At 34.8% G+C, this 21,979-nt stretch overlaps 2 protein-coding genes across 3 annotated transcripts; both read right to left on the reverse strand.

The window, feature by feature from the left end:
- Nucleotides 1-79: 79 nt before the first annotated feature.
- Nucleotides 80-4,142, reverse strand: LOC132633169 (serine carboxypeptidase-like 45). Its single transcript, XM_060349406.1, has 10 exons — nucleotides 3,655-4,142; nucleotides 3,439-3,540; nucleotides 3,236-3,331; nucleotides 2,790-2,882; nucleotides 2,596-2,675; nucleotides 2,157-2,438; nucleotides 1,944-2,068; nucleotides 1,234-1,326; nucleotides 1,011-1,128; nucleotides 80-753 (listed from the first exon to the last, which is right to left on the reverse strand). The coding sequence occupies exons 1-10, from the start codon at nucleotides 3,905-3,907 to the stop codon at nucleotides 604-606; spliced, it is 1,392 nt and encodes a 463-aa protein (XP_060205389.1). The 5' UTR covers nucleotides 3,908-4,142; the 3' UTR covers nucleotides 80-603.
- A 4,587-nt stretch (nucleotides 4,143-8,729) lies between these two features.
- On the reverse strand, nucleotides 8,730-19,505 carry LOC132633171 (coiled-coil domain-containing protein SCD2-like). 2 transcript variants are annotated; one of them, XM_060349408.1, is made up of 17 exons: nucleotides 18,912-19,505; nucleotides 17,410-17,603; nucleotides 16,516-16,591; nucleotides 16,309-16,350; nucleotides 16,148-16,210; nucleotides 15,771-15,820; nucleotides 15,666-15,693; nucleotides 15,360-15,434; nucleotides 15,101-15,211; nucleotides 14,932-14,992; nucleotides 13,230-13,343; nucleotides 12,987-13,105; nucleotides 12,840-12,906; nucleotides 12,262-12,303; nucleotides 11,568-11,608; nucleotides 11,075-11,201; nucleotides 8,730-9,103 (listed from the first exon to the last, which is right to left on the reverse strand). In XM_060349408.1, exons 1-17 carry the CDS (start codon nucleotides 19,272-19,274, stop codon nucleotides 8,979-8,981), a joined length of 1,698 nt encoding a protein of 565 aa, XP_060205391.1. In that variant the 5' UTR covers nucleotides 19,275-19,505; the 3' UTR covers nucleotides 8,730-8,978. The 2 variants fall into 2 exon arrangements, with proteins under 2 accessions (XP_060205391.1, XP_060205392.1); XM_060349409.1 differs by having other exon boundaries at nucleotides 17,410-17,599; nucleotides 18,912-19,050.
- Between the last annotated feature and the right edge of the window lie 2,474 nt (nucleotides 19,506-21,979).

Here is a 21,979-nt window from a genome sequence, read left to right on the forward strand (position 1 = left end):
TAACTTGTATTAAGCTGCTATATAAATTAGAATAATGGGAAGAAAATTGAAGTTCGAATATGGCTTTTAATACAACGACTTTTTAAACTTCGCTTGCTAAGTCTGTCAAATGTAAACTAAAGAAATAATAGTTACTGAATTTCTTCATCAAGTTTTCAAGTAAAACAACAATCTAACACCAAATCTTTTGATGCCTAGGCCCTACACATCAACATAAACTACTTCACAAAAGATCAAATGTTTAGTCATGGAATCTTTTGTTTCCAATAAAAGTTTCAAATACTCTACATTTGCACTCATCTAGATGTATCTAAACTATGAAGAAGAAAAAAACTCATCTTTTAGTATTTTCTTCTTTAATCTTCCATGCATGAACTCACATTGAGAGACACATTTTCTTTTTGTGTTCTTCCAGTCTCCAGTAATCACTTCTCATTCTTCTTTTCACTGTCTGAGGATTAACACTTGATTCTTATCTTCTTCATTCTTTCATCTCTGGAACAAAGAAAAAAGGAAAGAGCAAAATCCAAAAAAAAAAAAAAAAAAGATCCTTTGACATTTAATAGTGACTGGTGACAGAGCTATTTACAACTTGGCATGTGATCAGAAAACTTCAGGGAGTGGCCTGCCTTGAAGAAATGACTTGAACAGCACAAGTGATCTCTCTGGCTGTGAGAAAGGAGCCTCGTGTGAAGCACCTCTAATGGTTGCAAAGGAGAGCATATTGTCATAAACATGTGTCCATCCACCAACCTAACACAGCCAAAAAAACAAAAAGGAAATGACCTTTTGCCTGAAAAGTAGTCTTAAAATAATCTGTCTTTTTTTGCAAATTGGAGCCGATTAAAAAGTTTTTTTTTTATTGTTTTTTTTATAGTTGCATGATATTATCCATAACAAGTTATATATATTTTTTCTTTTTTGTAGTTGCGTGATATTATCCATAACAAGTAGAATTAGTAACCTGAAAAATAAGACGAGTAACCTTCTAATGCACGTTAAATTGTTACCTGCTGTCCTGCAAACCAAACTCTATAGGGGACAGTTGTGTTCAGCCGCATCTGGCTTGCTAGTTGATGAACAGTTTCTCGGCTTCCAATCAGTGGAACAACAGAATCTTGATCACCACTGTTTGTAAAGGTTTTTACGAGTGTTAGATGTCAAACGAAATGCAAGCTGATCAGACGAGGAATTAAGTGCATGAAGGCACATCAAATGTGGCTGCACATGTACCTGTATATTAAGACTGGAATTCTTTCTTTGACAAGCATTCCTATTATGGAGATGGTTGGTATCTCTATGTCAAGCAGTTGATAGTCCAGAACGCTGTGGAAGCAATCATAGGATGTTTATTGATTGATCATAACGTAATAAGTTAATCCCTTGAAGAAGCAACTACAGAAATTAAAGCATTGGCATGAACTTCCTAAAAGAGTACATTATTTTGCATGAAATATATTGATTTTTTGGGGAAGTCACACATTTGGCCGCTCGCCAAAATAATTACAACCGCTAGCCAAATATACAAAAATACATTAGTTATGTATAAAATATGTATATATACATTAACATACAAAAGATATACATTTTCGGCTATTATTATGGGGAGCGGCTATACACTGTAAAGATCCCCTGATTTTCTGGCGTTCATGTGCTGAGAAAGAAGCATAGTCATTTGTCTGGTTTCTGAAGGTGCAATTAGAAATATCTGTTATTTAGCGAGTTGTAAACTTGCAAACTGTTAATATCCCAGATAAGTTGGAGCCAGTGGAATGATACACTTCATATTCTGCTACCAATTTACGTGCTATACACTAATATGGTAGCGATTTAGTTACCATTTTTCCAGGTTACTGCTTAACTTATGACCTGACTGTGTAAATATTTCTTTTGTCACTACGCCATTCGGGTATTGACTGTTTTAGCAAAGCAAGAATGCTTACCTGCTGCAAACAGCCCATCTGCGCACTCCAACAAGCTCGGCATGAAGGGCCCTTCTCACATCTTTTCGGTTCAAGTAATTGACAACTTCATCTTCCACACATACATCTAACTTCTCGGCGTTTTCCTGATAATTAGTATCACTTTAGATAGTCAGTGTAATCAGACAAGAACACGAAAGAAGCCTAACAAATAACGGGAGAAAGTAGACTTACTTGGGGACTTATAATCTTGGATTGGGAGAGCACAGAGGAAATACAGACATCAAGGGTAATATCATACTTGTCCACAAACTTACTGGTTTCTCTACTAACTAGTCTCATAACTCTCGAACAAATTGGTGATACAGAGTCCCTGTAGTACTCACTAACATATCGAGAATAATTACAACCAGAACTAAACGTTCTGTATGTAGGTTCTGATATTAGACCATGAGACCAGAAGTATTCTGCCCTCGAATTAAAGTCAGTTGCGAATTCCAGAACCGGATTTCCTAGCTGCAACGAAACAGAAAAAGAAAATTACAAATGGGATTAAACAGAACTTTTCTTTTTAAATTTCTTGATGACATGTAATTGCAAACACAATGCATAAAAGCAATAAAGAAATACTTAAGATCTGCAACATGTTTTGAAATTTTTGGATAAAACTTACTGCAACTCCTTTTAGATTGAATAGCTTCTGTTTCTTGTTAAATGCCATCATGAGCTTTGCTAGTTGAGGTATATAATGTCCTATAATATAAAAAAAAAAAAAAAAAACAAGCCAATTTGTGATTAACCAAGAACAAAATAAATAAAAATGACAAATAATTTTCCATCTATGGCACTTAGTAGGAATAATCTTACCTGCATAACTTTCACCAGTTAAAAACAAATTGCTTTTGCTGTACTGTGGGAATTTATGGAACCAGCGTAGCAAGAATACAACATTGTCCCAGGCTTAAGAATTAAAAAAAAATAAAAAAAATAACAGCTTTAGAATGCAACAGAGGCATATGTAAAGCAAGAAATTTAAAATTCACAAAGGCAAAGTTCAATTAGGACAAAAAACAAGAATTAAAAAATCAGAAAGATTCAAGAATCACATTAAAGCTAAATGAAAGGTGCTTTTAATTTCCATTAAGAAATACTTATCATATTACTCAAGATCAGGAATCACATGCTCATCATAAAAGGAAAAAAAAAAAAAAGATAAAAAGGAACAAGCTTTTGGAAATGAACCAATAGCTGGAATCACAAAGTATCAACGTGAAATGCATGTTGAATTAATACTTTTGGAGTGGCAAAAATACCTGTTACTTCATCATTTACTGTCTCATAGGAAGAAGTATTAGCAGAATAAGAGAATCCAACTCCAATTGGACTCTCCAAATACAACATGTTTGCCTCTGCAAATATTTCAAGAAAAAAAAAACATTTTTTACTTCTGATCAGAACTATGTATTTACCAGAGGGAAAAAAAGAGGAATTTTTTTTTGAATAAAATAAAATCCACCTTTGTTCCAGCTGTGTTCATTCTGAACAAGAACTTGTCCTCGTGGTCTAAATGGCCCATGTTCAGAAAATGCACCAACCCCAAGTGAAGAACATCCAGGTCCTACAAGAAAAAAAATGCAAATACTCAAAAAAGTTTGAATCTTCATCAAGAAAAAGAACACCCCATAAACAAGAATGCCTTGAAACCAAACATTTTTGTTTCCAAATTGTGTACCTCCATTCAACCACAAAACTAAAGGCTTTGAAGCTGGATCTGTTTCAGCTTCAACAAAATAGTAAAAAAGAGATCTTTGCTTCTTATCATCTACAGTAACATATCCTGAAAACTGTTGAAACCCCACTTGAGGTTGTCCAGGCAATTTAATGATCTTGTCTGGATGAGGTAATGCAGACACAATTCCTACAAAAGCATAAAGAAGAGAGAGAAAAATAGCCATAGCCATTGCTTTTGAAATCTGCAAATCCATAAGGAAGAAAAGAAGAAGAGATTGAGACTCAAGGTACTGAAAGAGAAGAGCTATATAGATAGTGTATCCAGACAAGGCGAGATTTGAAACTTATATTTAGTGATTCTAATTTTTTTTAAGTTATTAAGTTTTAAATCAGTAATTCTACGTATTTCATGAATATTTTCAGTTAAGTATAAGGATGCCAAACATGTAAACTCTACTCCAGCTCCACCACCACTTTAAATTTTGATAGAAATTAATAATTTTGACTCAAATTTTATAGTTGTATTTAAAATTTCACTGTATAAATAATTTATCAAATTTTTTAATAAATTATAAATTTTAATAATTTAAAACTCATAAAATTAAAATTCTAGCTTCGGCTTCGCTGCTGGACAGAAAGTCATGGGCTGGTAAGTGAGGGGAATTAAAGAAATAGCATGCCTATTCCAACATATCAATATCATAATAAAAGTTTTATCATTTCTTGTCTATAAATACTGTAAGCATGGAAATATATGATCAGAGAGAGACATGTACAAGAGACCAAAATGACCAGAGGAGGAATTCTTTTAATTAGGTGGTGGCCCCACATTGCCTACATGGGCCTTGTCTTGTGTCAGCACTCAGCAAAGAGGGAGAAATTGGTTTCTTGAAAGTGAAACGTGCTTGCCACTCCTACCTCACTGAAAACTCTGAATTACTACTACTCAGAATTTACAGTCTTGTTAATATTTCTTCCTATCATTTTACATGACATTATATTTGTCCATTCTAAGAAAATGAGACTTTTTTTTCTTTTAATTTTAAACTTCTTGTTTCACTGTTAATGACATGCTATTATGATTATATAATCAAGGTCCTTTAAAAAATAAAAAAAAATGGTTCAAAATGGAAGGAAATGTTGGAGTAATTATATTGTATTTTCACCAACAGGAGTACTCCTTATTTCGTTTTAGTTAGTCCCTCTAATAAAGAATGATTCCTTTTTAAAATTTAGAAATAATTTCATTTAAACTTCTCATTCTATCCTTAATAAGAAATTGTTTATAATTAAAAAAATATTATAATAAAATTAAGATTATAAATTTTATATAAAAAAATGTTATAATAAAATTAAGATTATAAATTTTAAAAATCTTTGTTCTTTTTTAAAATTTGTATCAATTGAAACGGAGGGAGAGAGATACAGATTTTAGGTTTCCAAGACAATGAGTACAAAGTTAAAAACCAGCACACAGTAGGTCACATTTTTGGGCAGGTAGCTAAAACAGAGGAAAGACATGTTTCTTTCCTGAAAGTAGCTTTACGAGAATACTTACCATGTCTCACTAAATGTGTAAAAAATGACTAAGAATTATGGTGTCTTCAGAGGTGTAAAAAATGTATTTAGCTTCATCTTCAAGTAAAGAGCATGAGAGAATCATCACTTTCTTGCAAGAACTTGAGTCTTTTCATTTATGTACTTGGATATTAAAAACTAGTACCACTTTTGTTGTTAGCTCGGATATCTTTCCAAACTAAAAATCATAACAAAATTTGAGGGGTAGTAGAAACACGTTTTATCTTAGACGCGCCTCTAAATAGGTGTTAACAAACACTTTGCCATCTGTTAAGCCAGGAGATTTTAACCCTTGAAAAATATAATTCAAAAGGCAACGGTAAGACATAATTTAAGTATGAAACCTGCAAAAATGTGATAGGTTAGGGAGGTTTTTAGCTATTAATTTTTAAATAAAACAAGGGAAAATGAGATGTGGTTCACTAAGATTAGAACCTTGTTGAATGAATATAAAAGTGGATAATGGCATGTACTTCAAATCAAATACAGCAGAGTCTAAAAACATTTTCTTTATGTACGTATTAGGTTGAAGGGATTATAGTGTTTTCTTATAATAATGAAGTATCAAATAGTACAATGATTTGTCAATGCACTTTTCACACACATTCACAAGAACTCCATTATAGCTTCTAAACCAGGGTCCCCTCATGCCCATTTTGCTGAGAATTACAGAAGGAACCTTTACAAAAGTTGCATTTACTTAAATCATTCCCTTTTCCCACTTGCATAACTCCCAAAAGCAGAGACAGATAGACATCTAAGCTTCGACCCTTTATCTATGGCAGCCTCAGTGACGAACTTAGAATTTTCATCAAAGTATTCTATATACACAATATAATTTTTTGATAGAATTATTCTACTGTCTATCTTTCGATCTATGTGGCTCCGTCACTATACTCAAGGCCCCTTCATGGTCCAATCTAGAATTTTTAAGAAAGAAATTCAAAAGATGTGTGTGCCCTAGAAGCCCACAACTAAGATACAAACTTACAACAAGTAGCAATTTTTGAGCCATTTTTACCGCTAAACTGCATTATGATGTTTTAACTTAAGAAGATTCAATAATTTTATATTAAAAAAAATACTTCTACCTATACATACAAGATAATTTTCAACGAAAGTTCGGACCATACAGCTATACCCCTACCTCTCTTTAAGAACAACGCCATCACCCCCACCCTCCCAGAAATAAAAAAGAACAATTTGAAAGATTTGAGACCTTGTGATAAATCCACTCGGAAATTAGCTGTTAAGTATTAACCCTTCACACTTGAACACAAGTCAAAGATATTTGAACATAAGTCAAAGACACTTTTTGGCCCTTTTTTGCCAATTTTCAAACTCTAACCTTCCTCAACTAACTTAAGAAATATAGTGCACCTAATCTTGTTGACTTATTAAGGTCAATGCATCAGTGTTGGGCGGGTAACCAAGTTAGGAATTATCATTCCGCTTTAACTTAATACACTCAGATATATAAAAAATTATTTACACTATTAGATCAACTTAAAAAACTATATGTAATAAATAAAATTAATAACGTGAAAGACGAAATAGGTAATCAGATGCTAAATTACAATAGTAGTGCCAAAAATACTAGTTCAGTATTGATGTGTATAATTTAAATTCTTAAATCATAAGTATTCATTAACCTACCTTGAGAACAATAGAAGCGAAAAATTGGTAAGCTTAGAAACTCTCTCTAGATGATATGACTGAGAAAATGACATAGGTTCAAAATAGTCCCTTAACTATGCACTTAACAATGTTGGTTCTTTAAGTTTGCCACAAGTTAACAAAAATAGTCTCTTAACTATGAGGGTTGGTTAAAAATAGTCCCTTAAGTACGCACTTAACAGTTTTGGTCCTATAAGTTCACCAAAAGTTAACACTTTTAGTTTCCGACAAAATATTCAGCAAACTTTGTTTGTTAGATTTGACGAAAACTATGAAAAGAGAGAAAAAAATTAGCGAGAACTCACATTTAGAGGTACACATTACTTAAGAAAAGGCCAAATATCTCGGGACAAAATCGACGTAAGTAAATTGTAAATAGCAGAAACTACCAAAATTGTCACTACTAAAAACAACCGAACAAACGATGGAAGGAAACTGATGGATAAAATCGAGGGACACTATTTTTTAAATTTTTATTGTTTTCTATGAAAACCAATGCACGTTCGTCGGTTATTTTCAAGGAAAAATGCGCGGAAACTATTTTTTTTAAAAAAAAGAATCACTGCGATGGAAGTATTTATTTTTATACTGGGTTTTCAGTAAAAACGAGTCTAGTGTATTTTACTTAGCCGATAGACTCCTCGGTTTTAATCGACAGAGTCCGTCGGTCTTTGTGTTTTGAGACACTATTTTCTAACATTATTAAGTTTGTAGGTTTTTCGCTATAAACGATTGACGTCCGTCAGTTTTTTCCCGAGATATTTGGTCTTTTCTTTAGTAATGTGTACCTCTAAATGTGAATTCTCACTAATTTTTTCCATTTTTTTCATAATTCTCATCAAATCTAACAAGCAAAGTTCGATGAATATTTTGTCGAAGACTAAAAGTGTTAACTTTAGGCGAACTTAAAGGACAAAAACTGTTAAGTGCATACTTAAGGGACTGTTTTTAATCAACCCTCATAGTTAAGGGACCAATTTTATTAACTTATGACAAACTTAAAGGACCAAAACCGTTAAGTGCATAATTAAGGGACTATTTTGAACCTACACTCATAGTTAAGCAGTCATTTATGTTCTTTTCTCTGATATGACCATTTGACATTTGCCCAATAAATATGCATATAAGTATTTCCTAATAGTAATATTTTAAGAAAAGATCAACCGTAACACGAGGTTTTAGCGCCTATAACCACGCTAGAAGATTGATTATTCTATGACTTCACTTGCATTCATATGTAGCGTGAAAGACACACATAAAATTGCCATTTCCCAAGAAGACATCACACATATTTTGCACGCTCAAAGATATGACGCTCTTTTTTTTTATTATTATTATTTTTTATGAATTTCATGCCAGCAATTATAATGTTTCACAGATAATGTTTAGTCCACTGGACACGACACCTGTATTTGACTCAATCATGAATTTTCCCTCTTCCACTTGCTTTTTTAGCTTGCACTCTTCATTCTGCTGGTACACTGAGCTTTTAGCAATTTCTTCAAGAAACCCATAGATACGAAGTTAAAATTTATATGTGTCCAATTTCCTGTCTAACATTTCATTGGAGATATACCATACTCCAGACGGACATTATTGAGGACAGGCAGAGAAATGATAGGGACAGGACGAACAAGTGTTTACGTCCATTTTGGATCATTTGGGAAAAAATAAATAGACTTTAATTACAGATGATGCAAGGAGTACTGGCATATAGACGAATATGGTTAAATCTCACCTAATTGTCAGATATGTTTTTGACACGTCTCGTGTTATTAATGGAAATTATTGGATTTAACAAAAAGTAACATTGCAGCTCAATTCACAGATGATATCAGTTTTTGCATCACTCAATTGATTATACAAACAACTAATTACAATTTTCTGTTCTCAGATCCCAAAGCTCTACCATTTCAAAATTCCAGGAAAACAAACCAGAAGAATAAATCGGACGACGACGAAGAAATAATATCTATCAGAACTGTGAACCCAAAAAGAAAAAAGAAAAAAAGGGGGGGTTCAATCCCTAAAAGAATAGAGATATCAAACAACTACATTTATGCACGTCCATCATGGAGATGTCTCTGACTCCGCGGTCATTTTGCCATTATCTGGTTGGTCAATTTCTTTACGAGAAGCTTCCCACAGTTGCTGTTCTATCCCCAGCTTCCTCAATTCTATTAAACCTCTTTCAACTGTGAAAATAAGCAACGGATTACATTCGGCCAATAAACTCTAATACACAATTCAAAGACACTTTCTAAAGACCTCCGATTTTCAGCTTTCAAGTCCTCAGAAGGTAATTCATTTATTGCATAATGAAAGATTAAAAAAGATAAACAGACCAATAACGTTATCGACAAAGGTATATCTCAAGTCATCATTCTTTCCTCTGAAAGAACCCTTTTTTTTTTTTCCTTACCTGAATCCCTCATCATGCCAAGCATCATCTATTAACTTTGAAAAGAATGATGGAAGGAATTACAAATAGGTGGTGATGCCATAACACTAGGGTAATAGTTTCAATTCTTTCAGCGGGAACGGTAATAGTTTCAATTCTTTTAGCTGTCCTTCATAAATATGTAAGAGAATAGAGAAACAACGAAATAGCACGCATGGATGGAAGATACAATTATAGAAGCTGTATTCTATGGCACCATTGGAAACATGAAGTCTAGTGTAACACTAGCTTTGCAGGTCCAATGCTAAACAATGCATGTGATGATCAATTATAGCTTTACATAAGATAAACAGACCAATAACGTTATCGACAAAGGTATATCTCAAGTCATCATTCTTTCCTCTGAAAGAACCCTTTTTTTTTTTCCTTACCTGAATCCCTCATCATGCCAAGCATCATCTATAAACTTTGAAAAGAATGATGGAAGGAATTACAAATAGGTGGTGATGCCATAACACTAGGGTAATAGTTTCAATTCTTTCAGCGGGAACGGTAATAGTTTCAATTCTTTTAGCTGTCCTTCATAAATATGTAAGAGAATAGAGAAACAACGAAATAGCACGCATGGATGGAAGATACAATTATAGAAGCTGTATTCTATGGCACCATTGGAAACATGAAGTCTAGTGTAACACTAGCTTTGCAGGTCCAATGCTAAACAATGCATGTGATGATCAATTATAGCTTTACATAAGAAAAGCTCTTCCACCAGGGCCTACAAAAGAATGTTCTATGGCACCACCGACAATATGAAGTCTAGGTAAAAACTAGCTTTTGGGTCCAATCTAACCAATGCCAATCATAATTAGGCGACAAAGTAATGCCAATTATAGTTTACAAAATTTAGATTTTCCACCAAGCCTACAAAGTACGGACTTCGCAACCATGATAAGTGGAAGCTCCTACGTGCTTTTAGGGGCATCTTAATAACTATCCAGGTAAAGCAAATAGTAACTCCTTTATAAGTTAAGGGACAAAATAGTTTTCAACTATTTCTATATTTGTTTTACAACTTCAACCCTATTACATGTGTAACCTTTACGTAGTAGATATTGTTCAGAATTTTTTCTTTTACTTTCCTTGGAACTGTTTAAATTAAAAATTTCATATCATAATTGTTGCTCGAACTTGTGAAACACTATTTGGTTGTAACTTTTCCCAGTATGGTATATTAATAAAAGTTACATATTGCCAATAACAAAAGAATTTGTGATTTTTCAAAAGACTTCATTTTCCATGTTAAATATTATTTCCCTAAAGTTAAAATGAGAAGTTCCTTCGAAAGAGTTGAGAAAGAATAAAAGAAAATTATAATAGGAGACAAAGCATGTAGGAAAGTGGAGTGTAGTAGAAAGACTAATTTAGCCCCTATCCTACTCAAGCTAGCATCATAAAATGGGGGCATCCAGATACTTAAACTATGATGGATCAAGAGACTTGGCTATTTATTGCAGGAGTTTGGGCTTTCATTAGTAGTATAAAATAACTAAGTTTTTTATGCTCAAAAGTTGATTAAACATAATAGGATTCTAGGTACATGGAATTTCTAGGAAGAAACTTTTTCTTTTTTTGAAAATGAGAATGGTTTAAGTGGCAACAATGGAATGTGAAAGCTAAGACCGAAGACCATTAATTGAACTTTAATTAGTAGTAAGTATGGGTCGTATTCCTTTATTCAAGAAAAAAAATAGAGGAAGTGAATTACCATCAACTGCATCATGAGTGGTTGGTGTCTGTCCACTACGGCCAATCCAGACTTGAAGCCTCTCTTCTGCAATATCTTCTTCTACACAATGCACTTTGGCTCTCCTCCAAAAGTATGTAAGCCAAGCCTGCAATTTTAAACAATGGTTCATCATGTGGTGGAACTAATGCAACTGACATTGGGTCGAGTGGAAAGATCAAGACTTGTATCTTCTACTAGTTTCGACGATTGACTAAACCATCGCCTCTATTCAGATCTTTATAGATATAACAAACTTTCCATCCAGTCAGATTGGTCTCACCAGGAGCATAATTGTAAAAAAAATCTTTTGATAGGTATAGGAGTATGATATGTATAACTTCATTATGCTATGAGGGAAACAATCAAAAAGCTCAACCGTCCCAGCATGCCAACTGATACAGGGGCTAACACAACAGAAGAAGAGGAAATGGCTCCCTAACAAAATAAATAAATCACAAAAAGGACAGCAGACCTCCTTGAAAAAAACATCTTCTGACTCCTCTTGGCTTAGCTCTGCAACCAAAACACACAGGTCAACCCTTGTAAAGAAACCCAAGAAAGAAGGCACATCTTATACCGTAACAAATCAACATGTCAACATTCTCCAGTGTTAGCAAGCCATGACCTATATACCAAACAGCCTAAAAAAAGAACAAAAACTGAAGTCCAAAGGGGGAAATGAAATTGATTTATAAAAAGAGTTGCATCTATAACATCTGCATATAGGATCAAGAAGGGATTATTCCAGCTGCTCTCAAATAAACAAAAAGGACAGCCCGGTGCACAAAGCATCCGGGGTTAGCAGGGTGCGGGGAAGGGCCGCACCCAATGGGTGTGATGTAGACAGCCTACCCTAATGAAAGCATTAGTGTCTGCTTCCACGGCTCAAACCCGTGACCTATAGGTCACACAGAGACAACTTTATTGTTGCTCCAAGGGGGGTTCTTAAAGACCCCCCATCCCTGCAGGCAAATTGAGTCCAGAAAAGGGGAATGACATTAAAGGCACTTCATTAAACAACTTTTTTAACAAATTCTAGATATAGAAATGTAGATAATTGATCTAGCAATCCTAGTTAAGGAGAATATTCAAATAACCAGCAGATCGAGGTATTCCAAATCAAACATGTTCAAATTTGTATCAAGTGGATTGAGCATGTTCCTTACCATATGCTTCCATCAACTTGGGGTCAGCAGATGATTTAGGATCTGCCAAGCAACAAAAGCATAAAAAACAGAGTAAGTGTTATTCTTTTTTTAATTTTTTAGACTATTCTATTTTCAAACTAAAAAAAGATGGAACAGCAAGAAGACTAGCAAATTAATCATTAAGGAGAAGTACATGTGCCACTGGATGTTCAGTGAGCAGGCAAGTTAATAATAGTCATTAGGATGGCAAACAACCCAGAGATGGCCAATGGACAAGGTAATCCATCCTTAAAGTTTTCGTGCTCAATGGAGCACTTCTCGTATGCAGGTTTACATGGCCAGAAGACGATAGCCACCCTTTGGTAAGGGCAACAGGCATTTGCTCTAAGTTGATCACTGTGCCCTACTGCAATTATGGACCGTCAGATATGGTGTCAACTGTCAACATAAATGTGTAAACTCTAGGAGATCGAAACTTAGATGTGTAAAAGCATACAGCAGATAAACGTGAGATGAGAGGAGTACAAACTAGAAAAAATCAGTTTCATCCATTGAAACAACAAAACTACAAATTCACACAAAATTTTAAGTCATACCAGAGGACTGCCGGACTACATTTGAGCGCCGTTGCTGTGCCAATGCAAGAATAACAGCATCCTCAACCTAAAAGCAGAAAAAAATGTTGTTTACAGAATATACTGCACAGTTTTACGACATATAATAGGAAGGAAACAAACAGAAACCTTGAGGGAAGCTAATTCTCTTAGAGCCATCTCAACTGACAGCATACTCTCAATATTTCCCTCTCCAGATAAGTCACTAATGTCACGAGCACGTCTGCTCCGATCAGAATCATCGCCACCTGCTCAACACAAAGAGAGAATAAAATCCAACTTAGATGCAAAGAGAGAAACATAAGACATAGAAAGAAAGGAACATTTTGAAGTTAATGCAGGGCGGAAAATTGCAAGGGAAGAGCTAAGCACCACTCCAGGATTCCTCCCTGGCCTTCTGCCCAGCAGAAATCACAACTTCAAATGGAAGAGGTGCAAAAGATGACCAATGTTCGTGCTTCGTCCCTGCTATATCTGCACAGATACCTAAAACCACAAAAGTTAGCCCACCTAACTATTAGCCCCCTTAAAGAAACCACATGACTAAACAGCCTCAAATAACCCAGGAAGAACACACTTATAAAATCGAGCAGTTAGCCAATTTTTTTTGGTTTCATGAGTAAGATTGAACATGAAAGAGAATAGGCTACTATTTAGTTCATTATGAGACTCCCACCACATTCATTTTGTTGAGTAAAATCCATAATTGGTCCTCAACTTATCACCAACTATATCCCAATTTCATCCCTAACTTATCTTGAATGTTAATTTCATTCTAAACATACGACATGATCTAAAAAGGTTCCTAGGATGGTCAGCCAAAAAATTTCGACTAGAGGTGGCTTCGTTTCTTTTGTGAAAAATGTTATGAGTCAGGTGGCTTATCTTGGTGATTATAGCAATTAAGTGAGTCAAAAGCTTCTGTAAGGCTCTTGCGGACCATGAAAAAATAAGATAGTCAAGCACCCAGGTAAGTGGCCAATGGGTTCAAAACCAAGTAGAGACGAACTAAAGAAAACACTGGTTGATTTCAACTCATCCATCTACACCTTGGTGTAAGCTAGCAAGTAACCAGTAGATTAATCGAGGTGGGGGCTAGTTGGCCAGAATACCTACATTAAGTAAATTTAAAATTAAGATAGTCAAATGAAAAGCTAAATTGCTCACAGATTCGAAACTCTAGGGAACATGAGCCCAGCTCCTCCACTCTCCTCTTAACTAAGTATCAGGCTTTCTTCACGGCGGGGTAACCCGCATATTGCATGTTTTTGAGATATGTTGCGAAAGACTCCTACCTCGCCATGAAAACCTCATAATACAACAATGCACCTGCGTATTCCTGGTAATAAAAAGGAAGGAATAAAGGGATTACAGTTTGAGATCCTTTCCGGATTTGCTTCATTTTGGATAACTATGCTTCAATTCCAAGCAAGTCGGGGCCAGTCATATGAATCCTCAGTGTCCGTTTCACTCCATCAAAGTTTGTTTTAGTCCACTATTACAAAAATTAGAAATTTTTTACATTTTCTAAGGGCTCTAAATCTCTGGAAAGACTAAAAGACTCCTAGCACATTGGACCTAAAGTTAATGTACTACTATAACTAAACTGAATCCCAACCAATTGGTGTTGCCTGTGTATATCTTATTATTCTATTACGCCCTTTTATTAGCTAGGTCTGCATGGATTCCAATTTAAAAGAGATCGTAAGTCATTCAAGGCAACTTCTTCCATGTGATTTTACATATTCTCGGTCGCCCTTTTAACGCGTTCAATCACAATGGTGTCACACCTAGGGACCGGTGCATCTTGAGGTTCAATGTAGGACAAATTTGATATTCCTTGAACCTTCTCTAACTAAAACTTCATCTATTTCTTAAGTCAACTGATGGGAGGGCTTTCTCAACTTCATAGTTGCTACATTATGGACACTTTCAGTGATCATGGTATTTTTTTAGTTATGAAGCCAAGAAATACGTTTTCTCCTAAATAAGCAATGAAAGATATCAGAGCAGTAACTATACGTAATACAACCCCTAATTAATCCACAAGAAAGATGCTGATTAAGCAAATTACCATATTGTACAGCTAGGCCCCAGTATCGAGAAAGCCAACATCTCTTTAGAACCACCTCCTCCTAGAATGTCAAAAGGACAACAGAGATCAAAGTGAGGAAGACCGAGTAGTGAGTAGCATACTTTGAAGCAAAGCCAAAAAGTTATCTCATCAGAATTCAAACAACAACCATCTCTTCATGGGTCAAAATCATTCTCTGCGTCATCGTTCGAAGAGCTTTTGCTTCAGATTCAGCTTCCTGAAGCTGTTCCATTGCATTTGCAGTGTCGTCCTTCAAGTTCTGGATAAAGAAAAATTTGCACAAAAATTTAAAAGAAAGATCAGTGACAACAAAAACACACAGCACCCAGAGAGTAGCATGACTTTTTTTTCGCCGGGGGGGGGGGGGGGGGGGGGGGGGATAGGTTCTAAGAGTAGCATGAACTAACTTCAATTTCTGTACGAAGTATCGTAATTTCGTCATCTCTTCCATCCTTAGTTTGCTGTGCAGCTTTAAGAGCAGCCTGCAATAACATTGCAGGAGAAGAACAGTATCGTCAAACCAAAAGCAATAGAAGCATAAACATTAAGCAAGCAAGACTGGTTATTATCGTAATTCCCAATAGACTTGTCTAGACACGTAAATTAATATTAAAAGACTAAAAAGTTCGACAAGCAACAGTCTTTGACGCATCAGTGACACAGCTAAGCAACAATGTTTCTTTACTAGTTGTATTCACGGTTCTTCAAGCTACCTCTCTCTGGCGAAGTGCTTCTTGCTTCCTGTAGTCATTTGCATACCATCAGACAATGTTTGTTAAGCAGAAATATGGAAGGGGAGAAAACATTACAAATAGTACCTGCTTAATAATTTGGCTTCAAGTGATACTCCTTCTCCAAGAGCAGCAACCTGTAAATAAGGAATTGCAATAGCTTCAAACAACTTTTAAATCTAGAAAACTAGAAAGACCAAACATGACCTCAACAACTAGAATCCCGTTCTATTAAGCCATAAATAATATATGTCTCATTGGGTAAAGACCAGTTAGAGTTATTATCATTAGTTGACTGAAACTGCTTTCGTACAATAATCAGCTGCGCCCCTTTTGTTGGTGTTTATAATTAACTATACATTTTAAAAATGTCCCAGGAATAGATTTAATTATAGTGGGTCAAATTAAGATCACCCTCCAGAAATCACCACCCACAGTGTAGACCATTACTATTGGTAAATTACCTGTTGCTCCAACATACGAACCCTAGCTTCAGATTCTTCACGTTGTTCTTCTGTACGACGTAGCTGTAAAATACATCAGCCATTGTGATCCAAAAAGTGACAAAGTCGCACAAACTATTTTTTCATCTATCCTTTTCATGTAGAAAGGTTAAAAAACTAACCTTATCTAAAATAACATCGTTTTCTTCTTGAAGCATATCAAGCTGCAAAGAAATAACACAACTCTCATTTGAATGTTAACAGAATTGTCATTATCCAATCGTCTGAATTATGCGAGCCTCAAGAGATGATGAAGACATGCACCGGAATGGACAAGTCTAGCCTATTTTAGAAGCCATCCGGATACCATATTCACTTAGATAACATACCTCATCACGAAGCGCAGAAGCTTCGTGCTCATTTCCTGAATCCTTCAAATCAATGCGTCCTAATTCTGGTGTGAACCTAAAATTATTGTTCTCTAATACAGTTAAAAATCATTGTCTCTTGCCGTGATAAACAACGAATACACATTGCATCAAGCTATTATACAGATTAAGGGGACATCAATTATTGTACAATTTTCAAATATGTCATATGGTTTTTTGCCAGCCCTCCTGTGCGTCAAATGAAGTCAGGAAGAAGGCTTATTATGTAGTCTGACATATGGGATTAAGGGGCAGTCGACTAATAGTTGATTGATTGCTTTTGAAAATCACAGGAATAGTCCTTAATTCTATGTAGTCCCTCATGAATTCACTAGATAAATTATGTTAACTTCCGAACTTTTACAAACAAATACTAGTCTTGTTCTGGTCCAACACCAAGTCCCAAGTCTTTCTTATTTATTACACCAGCAAGGGCAGTTGGTGGACTTCTTCGACTCAAAGACATTGGGTGGGCCATTAAACAGCATAAGCAATACAATCAAGAAAAAGATGATTTAAAATGCCAAAAGTTAGAAAAGATGAGAACTAGACAGAAACTCAACATCAGCATCAGGTCACAAATTTACAATTTCAATTTCAATCCAACTGTAATCGGTTTCTAATTCGAGTTTCAAAATGGACAAGACAGAAGTAGCAATCCATAGTTTCAATGCAAGTATTAATAAGCACTCGAAAGTTGAAGTTACACGGCATACTAGTTTCGTCAAAATACTTTTCTGAGGATGTAGTTTAGTCACATATTAAGTCAAAATATAAGTAATAGATATTATCAGTAGAAGATAAAGAAAATGACAATTGTTACCTTTTTACCTATCCAAAAAACACGATTGTTACCTTTTCTCTCTCAAGCGATTACTAGGAGGTTCTACTGGCGGTATGGAAACTGGAGTTCTCAACGTTGACCTACTTGGTGGCACTATTGCTCCAGTTGTTGTTGTTGCAGCTGATGTACGAACAGACATCGAGGAGGGTCTTCCAGTAGACGATGAACGAACAGAAGGAGTGTGATCCATAAAGTTCCGACCTAACTAAACATGATAGCATCTAATTACCATCAGAAAAGGAGCCTTCAGCAAAGTATTTGCATGATTAGTTATAAAGCATTAGTCCTTTACAAAAGAAAAAGTCACTAGTGGAAATGTCTTCCACGAAGTGATTAACAGATCACAAGCGTTGCCAGACTTGATACTTATGCAACACAGAAAGCTCTTTAGACAGAAGCCAATTTTTCATCCCCTTTTGTTGAATAAAGAAGCCAATTTTTCATTATAGCTTATACCGACTAACCATTGCATATGTATAATAGCTATGTGATTAAATACCCTTTTAACAAACATTCAGGAACACGCCTCAGTGGACGACTTCGAAGAGTCAGTGGAAGATCTACTTGACAGTGACGTAGGTACGAGTTCGAACCGACCAACTTCAACAAGTAAGTTGAGAAGATTGAAAAAAAAAAAAAAACAAGAACCTTCTACTCCCTATCTGGCCAAGTTGGAGGACTCCCCCCACCCCCCCAAGGCTTGTGTAAATGCCGGCTCACAAGACTAGAAATAAACTTCTGATAACAGCCTTTGGCCTTTAGATTTTAGAACAAGATATATCGAAAACAAAATTATCTCATTGAATCTTGAGCCAGTGGAAGAAAAGTCAAATCAAAAACCACAAGTGCACTTTCCCTCATAGTCAAGCAATGTTAGCACATGTTTCAGTCAGAAAGAGTGTTGCCTAAGAAAAGGGTTCACCTGCAAATATTTTTTTTTCACTCTTCTTTTTGCCCAATCAAGAATCTGATTAACCAACTGATTCCAATTCCAACAACTTCCACTAAATTAGGCAACAACGAATCATTCATAATCTCACACCAAATCATGCAATAGTTAATACTCGCTCTGTCCCAAATTATGTAATACTTTTCGCTTCCCGAGATTCAAACTGCATGAAATTTGAGTTAATCTAATCCAATTCATAGCTTCAAAGTTTAGTCAAATTGACTCTCGAAAAGCGAAAAGTATCACATAAATTGAAACATAACATACAGAGGGAGTAACTACCAGAATATTTAGCATAGGAAACACAATTCAATAAGAAAAGAAAAAGTGTATTGCCTAAGGAAAGGGTTGACCTGCAAAATCTTTTTTTTTTTTTTTCATCCTCTAATTCACTCTCTTCTTTTTTATCTGATTAAGCAACTGGTTCCAATCCAAACAAATTCCACTAAATTAGGCAACAATCTCACATCAAATCATACAAAAAATCAATAACTAACAGAAAATCCAGTATAACAAACACAATTCAATTCAATTTAAAAAAAAAAAAGGTGAATAAGAAATTACCGAGGGTGAAGGAGATCTATTAGGCTTAGCTAATGAAATAGCAGACAAAGCACTACTCTTGTTATTGCTATTACTATTACTACTCCGATGGTTCCGAAACCCTAGATCAACATCATCATCATCGTCGTCGTCATCATCATCAAGCCTATTATTCGAAGAAGCCATAACTTGTGCTAAACGCTGAGCAGCAGCTTTAGCGGCGACGTTTTGAGTTCTCTTTATAGTAGACATGCCTGTAGCAGTAGGTGGTAATCGAGCACGTGGATGAGCTGGTGATCCTACTGGTGACGACGAACCTGTACTGCTTGATCCTCCACTCCATTGACGCGCGTACACCGGACTTCCCGTACGCCGCCGATCCATCTGATTGTCTAGAAGGTTCTAGATTTTCTCCGAGAAGAAATAGAAACGCGTATCGCGGGAGAGACGATAAAAACGGAAGAGATGACCGTTTAGAAAGACAGCTATGAGTAGCTTTGATTTCAGAGCGACTTCAGTTACCGTCAAATGGCCCTTGAGCTATTTTTTTTGTTTATTTTCATCTCGGTGGCGAAGACCCCAAACTTCTTATTTGCTCCTCTTAACTCCCTTTTAAGAAGCCTTTTCTTCTCTTATACTCCTAATACATACAAAGAATATTTCAAACTCTAAATTCAACATGAGATAACATTTTAGTTATAATTTTTTTTTTAAAAAAAATCATTAGGAAGGATGATTATTTTTACCAAATTACAAATTAATACTTTTATAGAGATTTCATAATATAGTGTATATGCGGAAATGAGCATGCCGCGGTGGATGTGTGCGCATATTAGGAGAGATGGATTAGAAATGAAGATATATGCGACAAGGTGGGAGTGGCCTCAATGGAGATCAAGATGAGTGAAGTAAGGCTAAGATTGTTCGGGCATGTAAAGAGGAGATGCGCAGATGACTCGGTGTGGAGGTGTGAGAAATTGGCTATGGATAGCTTCAAGAGAGGCGGAGATGGGTCGAAAAAGTACTAAAGAGAGATGATTAGACAGGATATCGAGGACATGACCTTAGATAGGAGATTGTGGAGAACACGAATTATAGTAGAAGGTTAGTAGGCAGTAGAGCATTATTTCGCTTATCTTACTTACTAGAAGTCGTAGTATTTCTCCTATAGTTTACTGTCTTTCGATTTATGTTATAATTTATTATATTGTCTCTTGTTCTTAAGCTTAACATATTGATTTGTTGTTACTGTTCCTTTTTTCTATTTGACCTACTTTATTATTGTTTTATTCTGAGCCGAGAGTCTATCGAAGATAGTCTCTCAACCTCTCAAAATAGGGATAAGGTCTGCGTACACTTTACTCTCCTCAAACCCCACGTATGGAATTACACTAAGTACGTTGTAGTCATTGTTGTGCATTGATAGTAAAGAAATTATTACATTATCGGGTCATCTAATTAGTTAAGTTTTTGTTGTTAAGAATTTAAGACATTAGAAATCTAGTCAAAAAGAAAATAAGAAGCAGATATTGGAAATCAAGAAGGAAACAAGTAATGATTTTTAGGTACCATGAGATAATGTAAGAGCAAAATAACAATAATAGAAAATGAAAACTAGAAATCTAAATGAATATTAAAGAAAAGGTTAAGGTGATTACTAAGGAAAAAAATAATATTGAACTTAAGAGTTAAATAATTGCAACATTTTTTACATTATTTAAGTTCAGAGTTTTAATGGTGATATCATTTTCTTACTTTTGAAGTCTTTACGGTACATCGGCTCAGCTCATCAATGATATTAAAAAATTTAAAACCTGCAAGAAACCGATTGATATTTTAATTTTGTTGAAATATAACTTTGTGCCTTAAGATCGCTTTAGTCAAAATCCTTATTTTGGCTTTTCATTTTTGGATGAAAAATGACATTAATTTTGTGATTTGAAGACTTTGTTTACCGAAATTCAGAGCTCCAAATGAATTGTTCATATTTGATTCAACTTTTTTGAAATCCTTTTTGCATAAATGCTACAAATTATCAAAAGTTCTCGAAGAAGAAACTCAATGATTTTTTACTTTTATTTTTTATTAAAAATTTCCTTCGTCAAAGTTTGTTTATGTACAGAAATCCCCCAAATTATAGTTAGACGGATTTATAAACCCATACCGGCCAAGAGAAATATGTTAACCCAACTTACCAAATTTTGGTTAAATAGGTTTAACCCAACCAATAAAATACCCGTTTAGTGTCTGGTATTTATTTTATTCATATTTTTAATAATAAATCAATCTCGCTTGAAGTGGTAATATTATCAGCTATGGATATTATAGTACATTAATCAAAGTTTTAGGTGTTACTCTTTCATTCACATAACACAATATCCAACACTTTTTCCTTTTTTGCACAAACTACTTTTCTTTTTAAAAAAAATTACAACAAAAACTTCTTTTATTTGAATGAAAGAGGCAGCCATAAAAGATAGTGGCGATTATAGGATGCTAAGTCTTACATGACTAACATTCCGATAGGAGAGTTAGATCCTATATCTTACTCATTGAGTTGTTTTTCTTGTTCATTTCAAGAAAATCAGCGCGTGTTTTATGTCTTGAATTGTCTATCAACAATTCTTCGATATTTTTTTTACTTTCCTGAAATATGAATATAACCTATAATATATTGTTCAATACTTGTAAATTTGGTGATTTTGTAAGAATTCATCATGTATATATGTTGTTATAACTAGATTAAAAGTTTCGTACCTTTTTCTTTTGTATGATATACTATTTTTATATTAGTAATATATTTTCTTAGTTTAAATACTTTTCATTGTTGTCACAGTTGGCAATACAACTAGGATATGAAAGATTAGTAGAGGACTAGAGGTTATCAACATTTGTCTATATACGGGGATATATATGCAATAACACATCTCTAACTCCAATTGCTTTAGATGGCAATAATACAAATTGGGAGGAAAGGATTATCGGAGGTTATTAGCTGCATTGTCGGAAGGATCAGACTAGTAATAATAATTTAACTAATAAAATACAATTGTAAATCTAATTAGCAATGTTGGAATAATTATAATAAG

The sequence above is a fragment of the Lycium barbarum genome, chromosome 3, assembly GCF_019175385.1.
Source record: "Lycium barbarum isolate Lr01 chromosome 3, ASM1917538v2, whole genome shotgun sequence".
Taxonomy (NCBI): Eukaryota; Viridiplantae; Streptophyta; class Magnoliopsida; order Solanales; family Solanaceae; genus Lycium; species Lycium barbarum.

What these genes read in the sequence shown, in the direction of transcription:
- LOC132633169 (XM_060349406.1), bottom strand. Translation starts at nt 3,907, where the DNA reads ATGGATTTGCAGATTTCAAAAGCAATGGCTATGGCTATTTTTCTCTCT. An exon ending in CCAAGATTATAAGTCCCCAA is followed by an intron (nt 2,069 to 2,156) that starts GTAAGTCTACTT and finishes ACTAATTATCAG; the next exon opens with GAAAACGCCGAGAAGTTAGA. An exon ending in ATTCCAGTCTTAATATACAG is followed by an intron (nt 1,129 to 1,233) that starts GTACATGTGCAG and finishes CTTTACAAACAG; the next exon opens with TGGTGATCAAGATTCTGTTG.
- LOC132633171 (XM_060349408.1), bottom strand. Translation starts at nt 19,274, where the DNA reads ATGGATCGGCGGCGTACGGGAAGTCCGGTGTACGCGCGTCAATGGAGT. An exon ending in AATCGCTTGAGAGAGAAAAG is followed by an intron (nt 16,592 to 17,409) that starts GTAACAATCGTG and finishes CAATAATTTTAG; the next exon opens with GTTCACACCAGAATTAGGAC. An exon ending in AAGCACTTCGCCAGAGAGAG is followed by an intron (nt 15,435 to 15,665) that starts GTAGCTTGAAGA and finishes ATGTTATTGCAG; the next exon opens with GCTGCTCTTAAAGCTGCACA.